Source organism: Tamandua tetradactyla, chromosome 1 (assembly GCF_023851605.1).
Source record: "Tamandua tetradactyla isolate mTamTet1 chromosome 1, mTamTet1.pri, whole genome shotgun sequence".
In the NCBI taxonomy this organism is placed as follows: Eukaryota; Metazoa; Chordata; class Mammalia; order Pilosa; family Myrmecophagidae; genus Tamandua; species Tamandua tetradactyla.
Genome location: NC_135327.1, coordinates 100,313,437 through 100,332,049, shown reverse-complemented (window position 1 = coordinate 100,332,049; position 18,613 = coordinate 100,313,437). Strand labels below are relative to the sequence as shown.

The following is an 18,613-nucleotide window of genomic DNA, read 5'->3' as shown; positions in this document are numbered from 1 at the left end:
AAGATGACAGTATAAAGATATAACTTTTACAGTGTGACTGTGTGATTGTGAAAACCTTGTGTCTTATGCACCTTTTATCCAGGGTATGGACAGATAAGTAAATAATTACAGATAAAAAGTAAATACATAATAAAAGGGTATGAGGGGTAAAATAAATTGGGTAGATTGAAATACTAGTGGTCAATGAGAAGGAGGAGTAAGGGTATGGGATGAATGAGTTTTTTTTTTTTAATTTTTCTGAAGTGATGCAAACGTTCTAAAAATGATCATGGTAATGAATGCACAACTATGTGATTATATTGTGCGCCACTGATTATTCACCATGTATAGACTACATATGTGTGAAGATTTGTCAATAAAAAAATTTTAAAAAAAAGAAGAAGAAGAAAGTAGTGGAGTTGGGATTTAATTCCAAGTCTGACCCCAAAAGCTGCCATACTAACTGCAAAAAATTGTAATATGTTTCCAGGTACTTCATGCTACTTCCAAGGAATATTTACACAATTCATAAATAATTTACTGTAGGCATACACTTGATTCTCTGTTGTCCTTGAAAGCTTTATTCTATAACAGCACCCCTTTCCCTTCTCTTCATGCCACTGCTTTGCTAACAAAACCGTCTCATTTATCCTGTGGAATGAATATTCCATATCCTGGACTTGGCTAGTTGTTTCCTCATGGTATCAATGAATTTGTCCCTCTACTGTCTCTATTTCTTATAAACTCAAAATTGGACTGAAGCATGAGCAATAAAAAAATAGCTACATTAGACTTTATCAACTTAAAAATTTTTGTGCAAAGAACATTCAAAGAAAGTGAAAAGACAACAGCCTACAGAATGAGATAAAATAGTTGCAAATCATATACCTGATAAAGAGTTTTATCTTCAGAATATATAAAGAATTCCCACAAATCAACAAAAAGACAAATTACCCAATTAAAAAAATAAAAAGGTCTTAAAAAGAAATTTCCCCAAAGAACTCATGAAAATAGCCAATAAGCATATGAAAAGATCCTCAACATCATTAGCCATTAGGGAAATGCAAATGAAAACCACGAGGAGATACCACATCATACCCACTAGGACAAGGATAAATTGGAACTCTCATACATGCTGGTAGGAATGTAAAATGTGCAGGTGCTCTGGAAAACTTTGGCTGTTCCTCAAAAAGTTAAATGAAATTACCATATGACCTGAGGAATTCAAACAGATACTTATACATCAATATTCACAACAGCATTACTCACAATAGCTAAAAGGTGTAGATAAAATGTGGCATATACATACAATGGAATGTTACTCAGCCCTAAAAAAAAGAAAGAATGAAGTTTTGATACATGCTACCACATGGATGAAACTTGGGCATCAAGTTGAATGAAATAAGCCAGAAACCAAAGGACAAATACTGTATGATCTCACTTAAATGAGTATCTAGAATAAGCAAATTCATAGAGAGAAGATCAGAAATTACCAGGGATTGACAGGGGCTGGGGGTGTGGATGGAAATGGGGAGTTACTGCTTAATAGGTATAGAGTTTTAGTCTTGATTGATGAAAATGTTTTAATAATGGAAAGTGGTAATGTAATGGTTGTCCAAAACTGTAAAATTAATGCCACTGAACTGAACATTAAAAAATGGTTAACTAATTGTAAAGTAATCATGTTAAAACACTGAATGAAGCTGTATCTGAGCTATAGGTTTTTTTTGTTTGTCTGTTTGTTTGTGTCTTTTTTTACTATTATTATTTTTATTTTTTTCTCTATATTAACATTCTATATCTTTTTCTGTTGTTTTGCTAGTTCTTTTCCTAAATCGATGCAAATGTACTAAGAAATGATGATCATGCATCTATGTGATGATGTTAAGAATTACTGATTGCATATGTAGAATGGAATGATTTCTAAATGTTGTGTTAATTTCTTTTTTTCTTTAATAAAAAAATGGTTAAAATGACAAATTTTATGTTACATACATGTTAGCACAATTAAAATGTTAGAATTAAATAGAATTCAGTCAAACCTCCATTTTTTTCCTTACAAGAAAAATTCGTAAGTGACGCTCTGTATATTTCCTACTGTATCAAATCAGGAGGCACATAATATATGGTTGCTCTACTTTCAAAGATTCTAAGATTAATCAGTAGACTCAAAGCCTGATCCCTCTGTTATAAAGGGAGTTCTATACTATAAATGCAAAATTATCACTGCCTACAATAAGGCTGCAGCATGAAACTTGAAGCTACTTCATGTGTAACAAAAAGATGTACGTATGAAATGATCCTTCTTAAAAAGGACATAGCGCTGACTCAAGTCTTCAAAGAAAGGGAACACCACAACAGCTCAACTTATTCCTAACAGGCCCTCAATAAATCTGTTTTTGTTGATCAGTATTTTAAATAAGCTTCTGATTTTTTAAAGGGTTAAAGATCAAGAGCTCTGAGTCTAACTCCAGGTCCCTTACAAGTCAGCATGCATTCTTGCTTAATTCTTTGAACGCTATGTGTCCAGATTTGCCCATCTGAAAGTGGAAATGTGGCCAACTAGACCTCACCTCAAAGGACTATTTAACTTCTTAGTTAAATAAAGCAAGTAAAGATTTATTCCCATCAATTAGACCAAATTTTACTGAAAATGAGGAAAAATACAATAGATTAAAAACTTGAGAAGCCACCAAAAGATACTGCAAACTAAATTTAAAGAGGTGCTATCAATGAACTAGAAGGAAACTGTCGCCATCCTAGAGCAGATGTACTAGTACTCTAAGAATTCACTTAAAATTGGCTGATACCCTGCGGCTACTTCACTGAAAGAGACATTACACTAGATGGAGTTCCTGAACAGAGAAGACTATTGAACATGGCCCATCTTACAGTAAAGGCATCAAATCAGTAATCTTGTCTCCACATACAGGGATCCATTCCCAAAGCTACTGAATTCCCCAAACAAATGTTAATCTGAAACAGGAAAAGGTAAGGAGTTTAATCTTATAAAATCACAGTTTCCATCTGCAAAAGTTTATATATCTTATGTAACTTGAAAAATATTCAGCACACACCAAATACCAACCCCTATGTGCAAAGATTAGACTCAACAGTGTTCTGAAAATAAACACTGTATAAAATATTCTGAGCATAAATGATTCATTACCAACCAAGGGACCTGGGAGAGCCAGGCCTCAGACTCACTCCCCTCAACTCATCACCTAAGTTTAACCATACTTTACATTTGATGAAGATTAACCTGAAACACAAAGACTAGTTACTCTGATTTTATATTAAAACATATGAAAGCTGAGCAACAGTTTCCTTTGCACTACCTTCTCCAACTTAGGTTTTAAGAACTTCCATCATCTGGAAGAGTCATAGGCTCTCTTCAACTACTAGTGTCTCAAAATCTCATCATAAAACCCTCATTATGCTTTGGAAATTGCTGGCAGCGGCAACTGAATTGTTATTAATTTGTGGTAATACAAACTCACTAGAATGCCATCATCTGAGTAAAAGGAAAGAAGATAATATTTTAAAATAAAACTTCCCTACCAGATATTTCCCTTTTAAGACTTCAAATCATCAGGATGAGTCTGAATGAGGAAGATTACCTAGTTACCAAAGAATCTATTTTAACATAAAAAAAAAACTCAGCCTCCTTAAGATTATTGATTATTTACATCCTCCTATCCTTTAGAGTAGACACCCCTACTCAACATGAAAAAGTCAGAATAAGCATTGCCCAAAGATCCCTATAGATTGGGAGAAGAATCAAAGGAAAAGGAGGAGTATAACAGAGATGATAGGATTTAATAAATGAGCATGGCTGCTGAATCTCTATATTAATTTTCCTTCTAGCCTCCAGTGTTTTGGAGCAGAAAAGGAAAAATCTGAGATGGTAGAATGGTAACCCATGACAAACTCTGGGATTTGTTCTGTAACTGCTTGTTCAAGTTTGCTTTGAAAATCATTGTTTTTTTCTTTCTTTGCTTTGTATATATGTTATATTTTACAATTAAAAAAAAGTTGTTTAAAAAAATACATCTCAAAGAACAGAAAGAAGAGTTTTGGGTTCCAGCACACCCAAGAGTTGGGGGAAGAAGAGAGCCTTTGGAAAAACCAACAGCAACAGGCTTAGATACAAGATCTTAATTTTAAATACAGAAATTCTTACCTCCCACTGTAAGTGAGGTGGAATATTTCGTATCTGAAGCTTCCGAATCCTGCAGAAGAATTAAAATGTTTTTTTTAAAAAAAACACACACACAAAAAAGCAAAAGACATTAATAGCCAACAGGGAATTTCACAAACTATTTAAAATATTTTATTTTATATTATATACAAACCAATATATAGAAAGAAAATATAGCCCAAGAAGGAAAGATGACAAGACAAAAGCTAACACGGAACGTATACTGAGACTATCTGGAGTATAAGCATTAATGGATTGCTATGGCTTATTTTAAAAGGTCACTAAAATTGGCAGTTTTAATGTTTTTTTAAGAAAAATTTCAGCCTATGACTGTTTTCTAAATTTAAACCTGTTAGCCTCAGAGTGAGCTCCCAGGACACAAAGAAAACCTTAGTCCAGGTCCAAGTGTTCTTAATCTGGATCACAGGTGAAGAGGTTCCTGCATAGAATCAAGATGTCCCTGAACTTGGATTGGGACGGGAGGGGGAAATCTTATCTTTATTTTCTCTATCCTTAAGTGATTTTAGGATTTCCTCCAATAGTAATAAGCTACAGAATTAAGGGTACTTAAAATCTGTCAATATACTTTCATATTACATTAAGTTGTTACAGATGTTGAAATATTATCTACACCCATTCCTGAAATTTAGACATGTTGCTAGAACTTGTTACTGTGTTAACAAGTATTATCACAACTTTTCACCTTTCGCTAAGTGTATTTCAAAATAATTATTTTCCCTTTGTAATCCTATGCATTTCATTGTGTGTATTTAGAAACATCCCAAGCATGCGTGCGTGTGCACACACAAACACACACTCATTCACTCTCCCTCTACCCCTGACCTCTCCAACAGTCAGAGGTGGGAGAATGGGAGAATGATTGGGGAAGGAAGGAAGAGAACAGCTGTACATTAATTAATTATATTAGATTGAACCTTAGGTGTCATTATGTCAATAACCCCTTAAAGGGAAAGGAATTTACTCAACTAGCTATGTTAAAATAATAGTAAGGCTAGTAATTGAGCTTGATATCTTAACTTTTAGAATTGGAACTCGAGCAAATTTCGTTTTCCCTAGCCAAATAATTCGCTTATTTTCAAGTACCACAGCAATTGCCCTTTTCACTTTCTCCCAAAGCAAAAGAATCAACAAATGCCACAGATAACACCAATCCCTTAGGGATCTCTTAAAAAGCACAGATTAACCAAGATCAGGTACTCCTACCTGTGTGTAATCAGAAACTGGAGGAGGAAGGGAGAAACACTTTTTATCGTATTATGAGGAGACAGTAAAGCCAAGCCATCAGAGGACATTACACCAAAACGAGGGTGGGGGAGAGTATCAATTTAAGAAAATTTACAGATGAAATGCTAGCTTGGAATTTGCCTCAAAATAACTCATTTGCAATAATTGTTAAAGCTGAGCTATGGGTATTCTCTCTCTGGTAAGCTTGGTATTTCCTATAAAAGGTTTCAAAACTACACCAAAATTAAAAAATTCCTTATATGTAGAGTTCACAACTGCTATATAGTACTTCGGCTACCAGAAAAGTTACTCATATTGTATAAATATTTACCCTACGTAATCAAAGTTTTGCTTCACATATACAAGTACTAATCTGTTTTAGTCAAACGCCTCATAGAAGAATTAGCAGCACAATGTTCAGAAAACTACGTATTCACCCTCATTGGATTCATTTTCTCATGTGTATATATTACTAACAAATTCAGTATATTACTGAAAATTTTCCCCAAAAGCACACATGTAAATGTACATACAGATTTCTGATGAGTTAAGTGATTATTCCTATTACAAAAACAAATATCTCTGTTTGCCCATCTCAGGCTTCTGTTTGTCTCTGGGTCCGCTGTGTGCTGTACTGTAGGCCTCTGATTTTACCCTTACCATGGTCATAAATGTGGAATTATAGAGTAAAAAACAAAAAACAAATATCTACTTCACAAGACTCAAAGGACATTCTTTAAATAGGATACTATTTTTTGTACATTAAAAGCAATCTATTAGTCATATTCTTCCAAGGACTTTTTACCTATTCTTTCTAAACATTCCACTTACTTATTGGAAATTACTCCAAAATAATTATGTTCCCTAAACACTTGACCAGTTTCCATTACCTAAGTCTCTAAAGTTCCATTTTAGACAAACATCAGAATTATTTCCACACAGTTAGTGTTTTGACATCTAGAAGTGTTCTTTCCTATTTACCCAGTAACTAATCTTAAACTCAGAACATAGTTTCACCTATGGTCCCTAACTCTATACTCCTGGCTATTAAGAGACTCAAAATACTCAACATTAGAGGAACAAACCAAAGGTATTAACTGTAATCATCCACCACAGAAACACAAAGTTTCCACCGGGAAAGGACTTCAGAAAATCTACCGTGCACTTAGCTGATAAACTATATCCACTGAGTATCCATCTGTACATTAAAATACTACCACCTGCCTCTCTCTGATTGTCTCCCATCTGAACCATAAGAATTAGGCTATATTTAGCTTTGATTATAAATACTAAAGTCAAGAAAATAAATATTAATATTTTAATAGGTTGTTTCTACCATGTAATTATCAAGTGGTTAAAATTCAATTTAACCATCAGAAAAATAAAGTAATATAAATAGTAATAAATAGATGCACATTCATAGCAGCAGGGGCTAGCCAGGTTCTCTCGTACACTGTGGCAATCAGAGCATGGGACAGTGCCTAATACCTGATAAGCACTCAATTGATGGTTACCTTAAAATTTATTACAATATACAGAAGGGGAAGAAATGCACAGATCCACCATTCAGAAACTACCATTTCCAAATATTTTCTTACAGCTTATAAAGGCAGTAAGAAGAATAATTGCCACACTTAAGCTTGGGGATGAAAACCAGAAAAAATACTGACTAATGTAAGCACTCATAAAAAACTTCAACACAATCTATGTAGGAACTTAAGGTTTTTTTACCCCAAGAGGAAAAAATGGGATAAAACTTGTTTTAAATTCTCAGGTTAACATATAAAAAACCTTTTTTTTTTTTCTTTTGGATGCATCCTCCGGGAATCAAACCTGGGTCTCCTGCATAGAATGTGCGCATTCCACCACTGAACCACCAGTGCACCCATAAAAACCTTTTTAAAATGCCTACTGCATTTGAAATATTTAGTTACCATGAAAAGTCAATAACAGTCATTTACTAAAAGTAAATTTAACTACAGGATAAAGAACCAGTAAACAGGCTCATGCAGACTCCAAAGGGCACCATCACAAGACCTTTAATTATTGATGGAACAGATTTAACTTGACTTTAAAGAAATCTTCAAAATGAAACAAAACTAATAAAATGACCCTCCATGTAGCCATCATCAGCTTCAATTTTCAACTGTGATTCCCTTATCTTGTTTCTCTACCCACAGCTATACGAACGAATTCCACACATTTCATGTCCTGCAAAAGCACAAAAATTCCTTGACATATGTTATCTACTCAATGTTTATTTCTAATTGCCTAATTTTTTTACAGTTTGTTTACATCAATATCCCAACAAGATGAATACATACTTCTATTTGATATGCCTCAACACTTCCCCCCGCCCCCGCTATTTGGCAGTCCCAGTCATAAACTCTGTAAAATCATGTAGATTTTATCAATTATATCCTCTGTGTCTTTTTAATAACTGATTATGTTGAATTTAATACACAATAATATGCAATGCTTTATACTATAAAGCATAAAACATTTATGATACCATATTAAATTAGAATGTCTCAACCATTCCCCCCAGCACCCCAAATGCCTTCTACCTGGACTATTAACATTAACCTGAATTTTGTGTTTATCACTCATGCTTTTTATTTATAAACTATTTCTGCAAGATAATTATTTAAATAGACAAATCATTATCTCTCCTTAAAAATGAACAAAAACTTCTTTATATTAATTCTCTAGTCAATGTTAGATTTGCCTGATTAATTTCATTTTTTTTTTACCAACTGGTTTGTTCAAATCAGGATCCACATCAAGTCCATTCATTGCATTTGGTTGATCACAAATTTCTAGTCTAGTAACTGACAGGTTTTCCTCTTTTATTTCCTTCAACTGACTTGAAAAGCCCTGTCATTTGTCCTGTAGTTTCACACCGGATTTTGCTGACTGCAGCGCCCAGACGGTGCTCAATAGGTTCCTCTGTCCCCTACAAAGTGACAGATGCCAGGACCTAATTCATTTGTTTGTTTGAGAAGAACAATAATATTTTACACTGGGTATTGTATAATCCTATCAAGAGGTTCATTATCTCTGGTTATCTCTCTCTGATGCTGGCAACAACTAATGATCACCGCCTAAATCCATTACGTTCAAGGTTGAAAACTGTCATTTTCTAGTTCTATCAATCCTAGCTGGAATTAAGTCAAGAACAAATTTCCTTCATCAAATATTTGGGTACTCTGAGGCATAATAAGGCAGGACAAATACTTGATACTTTCTTTTTTGCAGCAGATGGTTTTGTGTTCCATGTCACATCCCCTCAGCTCACCTCTGATTTCATCCATGGCTGTGGAAGACAGTTTCATGAATGCTGAGGTTGCCCCGCCTCCTATACAGCTCTGCTTTTTATGTTTGTTTAACCTCAGGGCTTTCTCCAAGTCCTCAGAAGAATACAGGAGACCCCCAGCAATTTGAGATGAAAACCTTAAGGACAATATTCAACTTACAGGGGAGAGGATGGGAACCGGTGGATAAATATCCCAGCCTCTATCCTTTACATGGGTAATAAGAGACATTCTGTACATTTCTCAAAGGTTCACATTTCCTATGGTAGTCTCAATAATATAATCTTAATTGGCTTTGCTAAATACCCCGTGTATTAGTTCACGAGGCTGCCAGACTACAGTATACCAGAAACGGAATGGCTTTTATAAAGAGAATTTAATAAGTTACAAGTTTACAGTTCTAAGGCTGTGAAAATGTCTAAATTAAGGCATCAACAAAAGGTTACCATCACTCAAGAAAGGCTGATAGATCAAGAGTGGAATGATCATATGGTAAGAATGTTTGCGTTTGTATACTGTTATGTTGAATTAAAAAAAAAGAAAGGCTGATGCTGCCAAGAACACCTCTGTCAACTGGGAAGGCACATGGGTGGAGTATGCTAGTCCTTGTTCCCTCTTCTGTTGCTTCCAGCTTCTGAAGCCAGTGGCTTCCTCTCTAAGCATCTGTGGGCGTTCACTTAGCTGCCTTAGGACAAAACTCTGGGTTTCATCTCAGCTTAGCATCTGTCTGGCCCGGAGATTTCTTCTCATTAGGTTCTGGTTATTTCCGTGAGTCCTTGCTTAGCACCCGTGCTATTTCTATTTCTGTCTCAGTCTCCAAATATCTACATCGGCTCTGCCTGTCAGCAATGCTCTGAGTTTGAGCCAAAATGTTTACCTTTTTAAAGACTCCAGTAAACTAATCAAGACCCACCAATGTTGAATCAGGATTAAAAGAAACAGCTGTATCCACAAGATTGGTTCAGGATTAAAACATGGGTTTTCTGGGATACATAACATTCAAACTGGTACACCCCATCTCACACTTGCCCCATTTCCTCACTCTTGCTTTTTGAAACCATCTGCAGAATAAACCAGCTTCGTGCAAATCCTTGTCTCAATCTTCTCTTCCAGCGGAATTTAAAGACTTTGTTATTTCAAAATTTTCAGGACGAGTTGGTGCCCTGGTATCATCCAAAGATGAACAGGTTTTATTTTACTATCTTTATGAATTCATTAATTTAATAACATGGTCAGTCGGAGGTACTGTCTTCAGGGCTGCACAGCCTGTACCATACTATCTGAGAATAAAAATGTGATTTTCCACCAAACTTTACCAATGCACATACATTTCTACTTCTTTTTGGACCTTTATCTTATACTACAGAGAAAGTCATATTTCAAAAACTTTGACATATATTGAAGAATGTGAAAAAGAGCCTAAAGTCAAGCAAAAATTATGAACAAATATGAACTTGCTGGAGAAGCTTGTTATGCAAGAGATATTGGCATATTTAGTAGTCAACCTGTACCTGGGAAATGAGGATATTCTCTGATACTTAGGGGGGAAATGGATCAGACTCTAAGACCATTTGACTGCCTTAAGAAGGAGAGTTGCTTGAATAGTTGGATGCAGAACAATTACCTCCTACTTTGGTTGACTTCCAGGGAAAACCTCAGGTTAGTATTTTTCACTGCAGATGTATGTATGATAGCAGAAATATGTGACTGTAGGTAGTCTAGTAAATATGAAATATGAAATCTCCTAATTACCCAAATAGGTATATTCTTTTACATACAACAATGCAGACTTTAATCAGTGATGTGCCCTTAATAACAAGTGATAACCATAAATGGACCCAGGAAGACAAACTTTTGCTTGAGAGCCAACTGATCTCAGCCACAGCTGAACCACTGTGTCTGGGTTCTTCTGTTGCAGTGACCTGCACTGCAAACAGGCTGCTCCACAACAAGCAAAAGACGAACACGCGTCCCGATGAATTCGTGCTTCAAGAGATATCCACGTTCTCTCTGAAGCAACAGCAGGATCTATTCTCATTGTCCATCTTTTCCTCAGCTAAGATTACTTGATTTGTTACAAAAAGGAAAAAAGAAAGAAAAGCAGGTTGGCAATATGATCTCAAAATTTCTAAAGCAGGAAATGGTGTAAATATGTGGAAAAGGAGTCCTTGTGATTTGGCTGTACCTTCTGAGAAACATGCTTAAGTGGAAAGGTCTATCAAATACTGATGACTCACAACCAACAGTCTGGCTAGCCTATGATATGAAAGATTATATATTTGAAAGCGAAGCTGGTGATCAGCATCAGAAAACAAAGCTGACTATTATGAGTTATCTGGTAACCCTCTGTACTACGGTAAAATACAGCCATGCAGAAAAGCGTAAGAAAGTGACAGCAAGGTGTCTGCATACCCCTCCTCCACATATGATCATTCAAATTGGTTCTTTACTGGATCAAAGACGGATGCTGAGAGGTTAGTCAGTACCAGGGATTTTGGTCCAGCCAAATGTCACACAGCTCCAGTGGCCTAGCCAGTCTGAATCAACTCTCTCCAGGGGAAGAAACTGAACAGCCAGAGAATGTGTCAGTTCAGACTTCAGTTTTGGGGGAGGGGGTAACATTGACTACTATCAATTAAACTTTCCTCAAGCTCAGGAAACAGTTCCTTTGGTAACCACCTCACTCCACAACAGGCAAGCAGTTTTCTTAAATCTCCAACTCCTCCACCTACTTCTAAGCCACCAAGTCTTTCTCGGAAGTCATCTGTGGATCTCAAGTTAGCAAGCTATCTCCAGCTGCCCAGTCACCAGCCAGCTCATCACAAAGTGAGCCACAACTTAAATTCTTCATTAAATCTTCATCAGCTTTTGAATTAATGTTTCTTAATCAGTTTTCACCTGTATGATAATGAAATCCAAATGTGCTGTGTACCTGAAATGTATAAGTTGTGAGAACCTTCTAAGCAGGTCTCTTGTTGGATGTATTACAGGTTAAATGTAAATGTATTTCACTTCTTTGTGTGCACTTCTTACACTTTGAATGTAATAATTTCTTATAGTCTTGCAATCTGCACATCTTCTTAGAAAATAATCTTAATGTGGCAATAGGGTTCAAAATTATTTTGTATTCCAATAAACCCTAGAACCATTTTAATTTTTAATGTAAACTATGCTGCAATATGGGGGGAGAAGTCATGAGTTATCATGGCAGTCTTCTCGCATATGCAATAAGCCAATAAGTTCTGAGATGGTGGTACAATACACTAAACGCTGAATTTAAAAATTTATTTTTACATATATCAATTCATTGCATTAATTACTTTTCTTTAATTTGCTATCTTGAAATAATTTCCAACATATAGGATAGTTGCAAAAATACAAACCCCATAAAGAAACTCCAACATACCCATGCTTCCCTCAGCCACCTATATCCAACAATTCGAACATTCTGCCACATTTGCCATATCATTCTATCTATCTATCCACCTATCTATCAATCCATCATCTATTTATTTTTGGGAGCAGGTTGAACATATCATAGTCCTTGAACACATAATATTCCCACGTACATTTCCAAAATAAAAGGACATTCACTTATGGAATCACCTTAAACACAGTTATCAAGTTTGAGCAATTTAACCTTGACATAAAGTTTACAGTCTATATTAAAATTGTTTTTCCTGTTTGTTATATTTTCTGTTGTCTTTTTATTTCTTTTTCTGAATTGATGCTAATGTTCTGGGAAATGATCATGATGATGAATATGCAACTATGTGATGATATTGTGAATTGCTGAGTGTGTTGGGAATGTTTGTGTTTCTTGTAATTTTTTTTAATTAATAAAAAATTTTAAAAAGCCTTAATTCCAGCTCCCACCTACATTCCCAGCCTCCTTCCTACTATTTGTTTTCATCCTCACACCCAGTACACTACGTAAGAGAATGAATAACGATCGAAAAGTCACAAGTTTGTTCTCGACATCAATGAGAATCTCTTTAAAAAAAAAAAAAAATTGTTTATGCCAATAACATCCTTTTGAGTATCTTCTACTCCATTTTCAGGTCCCATCCAGTTTCATGTACTGCATTTCATTGTAATCACTTTAGTGTATTTTTTAAATTGTTGCAACATATATATATATACACAACATAAATCTTCCAATCCCAACTCCTCCCAAGCATACCAGGAAGTAGAATTAATCACACTCCCAATACTGCATTACCTTCACCATCATTCATTGCTAGAACTTTTTCTTCACTCCAAACAGAAACCCTGCACTCATTTTGCATTAACTCCCTAATGCCCTGCCCCCCACCCCCACTGTACTCTACTTTTCAGTCTCTGTTTGTCTATATTGATAATTTTCTTTGTGGTTACCATGGGGTGTAAATTTAATATCTATAGTAATCTGGATTGGTTTGATATCAACTTTATTTCAATAGCATAGACTATGTTCCTATACTCCTTTGCCCCCCCACCTTTATTTAATTCTTGTCACAAATTACATAATTGTACATTTGAATCTAAAACCACTGATTTATCCTTACATTTTATACATTCGCCTGTTAGATTCTGTAGGAAGTAAATAGTATAGTTACAAATAAAAAATACAAGCAAAATGAAAACTAAAAACAAAAAATTTTAATGCAAAAGCAAATAAAAAAAATGCTAATATTGGTATTTATATTAATCCATGTCATTGTCTTTACCGGGGATCTTTACATCTTCAAGAGGCTTCAGTCAATTGCCTAGTGTCCTTTATTTCAACCTACAGAACTCCCTTTAGCATTTCTTATAGGGCCAGTCTAGTGGTGACAAACTCCTTCAGGTTTCATTTAACTGGGAATGTCATAATCACTCCCTCAGTTTTGAAAGACAGTTTTGCTATAAAATTCTTGGTTGATGATTTTTTGCTTTGCGCACTGCACTTTAAATGTCTGCCACTGCCTTCCTGCCTCCATGGCTCCCAAGAAGACGACGGTAATCTTATTGAGGCTCATCCCACGTATGTGAAGTGGTGCCTCTCTTGCAGCTTTCAGAATTTTCTCTATCATTGGCATTTAACAGTTTGATTTTTAACATGGCACAGCGTGGGTCTATTTGAGTCCATAATGTTTGGCATTCAGTGAGCATTCTGGCTGTATAATATTCATGTCTTTCATTAAATGTGGGAAGTTTTCAGCCATTATGTCTTTAAATATTTTGTTTGCCCCTTTCTCTCTCCTTCTGGGACTCCCACAATGAGTATACTGGTGTGCTTGATGGTATTCCACAGGTTCCTCATTCTCTGTTCACTTTTCTTCATTGTTTCTTTTTGTTTTCTTTTTTCTGCTCCTCAGACTGGATGATTTCAAATGTCTTATCTTCAAGTTCACTGATTTTCTCTTCTGCTAGCTCCAATCTACTCTTGAAGCACTCTAGTGATTTTTTTTTTTTATTTCTGTTACCTGGTCTTCAGGTCTGTTAGCTCCTTTTCATAATTTCCTTCTCTCTACTGAAATTCTTTGTATTCAACTGTTGTTTTCCTGATTTCCTTTAATTTATTGTTCAAATTTCCCTTCAGTTCTTTGAGCATATTTAGCACTTTCTGTTTTTTAAGTCTTCATTTGGATCATCCCAGGTCTGATGCTTCTTGTTTAGGGTTTCTAATACTTAAATCTTCTCCTTCACTTGGGCCATCACATCCTGTTTCTTTGTATGTATTGTTATCTTCTGTTAAAATCTGGACATTTTGATATTTTTATGCATTATTGCTGGAATTTAGACATCTGAGGTATCTGTTCCTTAAGCATGTATCCAGCTAGTGTTGCAACAGCTTTCCATGCCAGGAGCTTTTTTTTTTTTAAAAAAAAAAAAAGAGAGAGAAGGAGAAGAAAGAAAAAAAAGAAAAATAAGATACTTTCCCAAGTCTTTGCAGCTCAATCTGTGCATGTGCTCTCCTTCCCAACTTATCCAAAAATGAGTTTAGAGAATAGCTCCAGGCCAAAGCATAAGAGGCTCCTTATCTCTTTCTGTGCCTTATCTTGAGTATGAACATGTGACCCAAGAAATACCACCACTTACACAGATATGAATGTTCCCTCTTCCCTAGGAAATCATGTCTCAAGGTCCCATGCACTGCACTATATGCCAGCAAGCCCTGGCCCCAGGCCGCCACAACTTGAATGATCTCCCACAGCATCCCCACAGCATCCTGTAAGAGAGCTCTGCAAGCTGCCTTCTACATACAGGGCAAGTTCTGGGATGGCAAGTCTGAGACAAGCATTCTGGTTTAGCCCCTCAAGTCATGACCAGAGAGACCAGACATACGAGCTCACAGTATGTGTATGAGGATCACTCTGCTCCCTCTAGAACTAGGAACAGCAATCTGCACTGACCAGCTCTGTCCAGAGCTGTTAAGGGCATGTGGAAGGGTGTCAGGAGAGCCTACTGCTTTTGAGTTGCCTTTTTCTTGATTTGGTGCTCACCCTATTATCGTAATCCTTAACTGTTTTCTGGAGCTTTGAGAATGATGTTTCTGCCTAGGTGTTTGTTTGTTTGTTTGAATTCATTCAGCAAACATTTATTGAGCATCAGCAACTGTGCTAGGTGCTAAGGAAGAGAACTGTGAACAAGACAAACCAGGTTCTGCCTTGACTTTTGCTTAAAATGATCTTGCTAACTACGTAATATAGTTGGCTGTTCTCTGCTAGGGTTCTATTTCTCAGAAAGTCCGAGTCCTAAGAGGCCTCTTCTGGAATACTTGGAATGTTTCTTTATGGCAAATGCGATAGAAACCCTCAATTAACTTAAGAAAAGCAAAAGAGATGGTCTTCAGTATCCATTGGGTGAATGTGTTGCAGGTCACACTGGCTCTCAAGCAACATGGCAGTTGGTTGACAACTGTCCATGGTGAGTTTAGGCCATCTGGTTGTAATTGTGGGTCAGGGCATCTGTGAGGTCGTCCTTGCACTGGGCCAAGGTGTGTTTGCGGAGCTCCCCATTGTCAAGGCAGAGAGCCAGATCTCCACATGGAAGGGGGATGAGTTGTTCTCCAGGAAGACACCCTTCGAGTATGATGCCTGCAAGGCGATGGCCTCGTGGAAGGGCTGCAGGTGATGTCCACTGATGAGCTAGTCTTGGTGGCCGCCACCTGGCTGGTGCCCTTGACAGGTGGCTTTGGGGGAGTCAAAGGGTCACCCCACGGTGACAGCAACACTGGGGGTGTTGCCACAGAGGAAGCTCATGAGGTCCTCCTGGCAGAATGTGCTCCAGCCCAGCACGTCAGTGATGTGATGCTGGTCACCAACCTGGAGGCCCAGGTCAAAACTTCACTGGTGGGCATTCCCTCTCTCCTTGTAGAAGCTGGTCACAGCCACGGCTACATTCTGGAAAGGGATCCACATGGACAGTCCCAGCTGGAGGCACCTGGAATCTTCGGAGAGCTGGGTCATGGTGGTGGCCAAGGTCTCTGCTGCTTAGTTCTCAGCCCCACTACTGAGGACTCAGGGTGCTGCTGCTCCCTTTGCTTGACCTAGACCAGGAACTGACACTCCCAGGGACAGCCATGGCTCGGCCACCTCAGCCTCATGCTCCTTCAGTGCCTTTCTCTCCTCCTCCTGCCACCACTGCCTCCTCCTCCTCCATGTGCATTTGAGGGGTGGGGAGTGCAGGCCCCAGAGCCCCAGAGTCTGCTTGTTCTTCATGCTCAAATTACCCCATCTTTGGCCAGTTAGTGGCATCCTCTTCACATTGGCTCCCATGTCTTTTTAATGACTGCATTAGTCTTTGTGTACCTATTAGGACATGATATTTCAAGTTCAACTTGTACATTTCCTGCCCCAGCCCTGCAAATAAGCCATATCAATAGGGAGACTTGATAGCTTTTACTTACACACTGTTTATAGAGACCACAATCTAGTAACCAGGGGTGCTCATTGTTATTGGGTTGGTCATTTCTTGTAAGCCAGAACCAGAATATACACATTTTGTATGAAAAAGAAACATATCATGAGGTCATATTAATTCTCTCCATCAAATTTTAGATTACTTAGGTTTTGCCTAACAGCCTCCATATTTGTATTTTTTCATCCACTGAAAAGTTTGACTCCTAGTAAGAGACATAAATAAGAATACAAACAAGAAAGTGCTTTATGTTTATTATCTCATCTAACTCTCACAACCAACATTTTATAGATTATGAAGCAAAAACAATAATTCAGCTTGTTCAGGTATACACAGTTAACGTCTATAGGGTCAGAATTCACCTCTGGGCATTCTGGTTTTCCAAGTCTGTGCCCTTAACATTATACTGCAATCCTATTGCTGTCACTCATAAGCCAACCAAAAAAGTAACCACCAGAAAAAGCACAGGTTGCATGTTAAATTCAAAAGGTAAAAAAATTATCCTAAAATTAAGCAAAATTTTCACTTTACTCATAGCTTTAAACCATACAGTCATAATGGTATACACCAAGACTCAATACTGATGTTATATGGACAGGTTATAAATTAATAAGAAGAAAGCAGTAAGAAAGGAAGGCAATTATGCTGAAAACTCAGCTACCCAAGATATTGAGATTATATACACATGTTCCAGGCAATTTAAGTACTTGTGAAACTAGTCATTTCATGTTACATTTTAATGCAAATAGGAAACAATATTTAAACTTGCTACCTTCCTTCCAAATTACCTAATGGCTCTAAATGTTCATTTTGTCTTTATCTTATGCCTCCCAAAAGTACCTATCTTATCCTTTCTTTCCACCAACTCTAAAATCATGTGGGAATCATTGTCGTTCCCACTTTATACATAAAGTTGCTGACGCTTACACTGGGTTCTAACACTGCTAACATCAGCTGCTGATGGGACAGGAAAACCAAGCCCAACTTTTTTGTATGTTGCTCCTTGCCTTACATTCTATGCAAAGATCTGAGACACAGAGTGCACACTGGGACGGACGGGTCATTTTCAAATAAAAAATCAAGCCGTGTAGACGCCAAGCAGTATAGTGCAGCCTCTCCCAGCCACCACTTGGTGGCACTCTATATTAACTGCAGATTTTTATTCCGGCTGTGCTGAAACAACTCAATCTATACCCCAAGGGGAATTTGTTTAGCCTGACTGAATTCAGTATTGCTATATTATAAAATATATATTCGCGTTTTATACAGTTAAGAATTAGCTTTTTAAAAGGTCATCTTCAGCTTTAACGTTCAACACTCCAAGGAGGTAAACAACTGGGGAAGTGATGAGTTCTCACAATACTAGTGATAAGTGTCAACTGGCATAACCTTGACTCACTGCTGACTAGGCAGTCTTATCAAACCCTCTGACAAAAGGTACGGCCTCCAACTCAAGGATTCTCTTTCTTATATTATTTCCTTCAGCAACCTTGTAACATGATCTCATTAAAAATTGTGTGTGTGGTGTGTGCACATGAATAGACATAAGGAACAGAGATATGCCAACAAAATACTGACCACTGTGAGCTTTGGTGGTAGAATAGTGGACCATTTTCATTTTCTTTTTGCTTTTGTGTTTTATAAAATAAATCTTACTAATTGTTAAAGGAGAAATAAGCTATTATTTTCAAACTGTAGAATAACATGAGAATGAACACAGAAAATCCAATTATCAATCACGATAGCTCTAATGAACTCTGCAACCTCAGTTCCTCCACACCACAAAGATCTTGTAGCCTGGCAGGAGACATGAGACATTTTAGGACAGTCTTAAGGAAATGGCAGATGTGGAAAGGAGGGAGCAAAGCTGATATTTAGGAGTAAAACAGGTAGATTCCAAGTTAAGAATCCCTGTGACAGACAGAAGAGCATACACTAGTTTGATAATTAGGGGGTCACGGTAAGCTAAAGAAAAATAAAGTTATAGCAA

General features: G+C 36.9%; 2 protein-coding genes and 2 pseudogenes across 3 annotated transcripts in view; 2 read left to right on the top strand and 2 right to left on the bottom strand.

The window, feature by feature from the left end:
- Positions 1-18,613, bottom strand: part of IGF2BP3 (insulin like growth factor 2 mRNA binding protein 3) — a 194,542-nt gene that overhangs the window by 115,947 nt on the left and 59,982 nt on the right. For both annotated transcript variants that reach the window (XM_077121756.1, XM_077121766.1), the window contains exon 3: positions 4,163-4,211. In XM_077121756.1, coding sequence (XP_076977871.1) covers positions 4,163-4,211 — 49 coding nt within the window. The remainder of the gene's footprint in view (positions 1-4,162; positions 4,212-18,613) is intronic.
- The window catches only part of MALSU1 (mitochondrial assembly of ribosomal large subunit 1), a 174,962-nt gene that overhangs the window by 137,865 nt on the left and 18,484 nt on the right, over positions 1-18,613 (top strand). The window lies entirely within an intron of this gene.
- On the top strand, positions 4,968-11,645 carry LOC143678819 (transcription factor SPT20 homolog; annotated as a pseudogene).
- Positions 15,555-16,481, bottom strand: LOC143678807 (HUWE1-associated protein modifying stress responses 2 pseudogene; annotated as a pseudogene).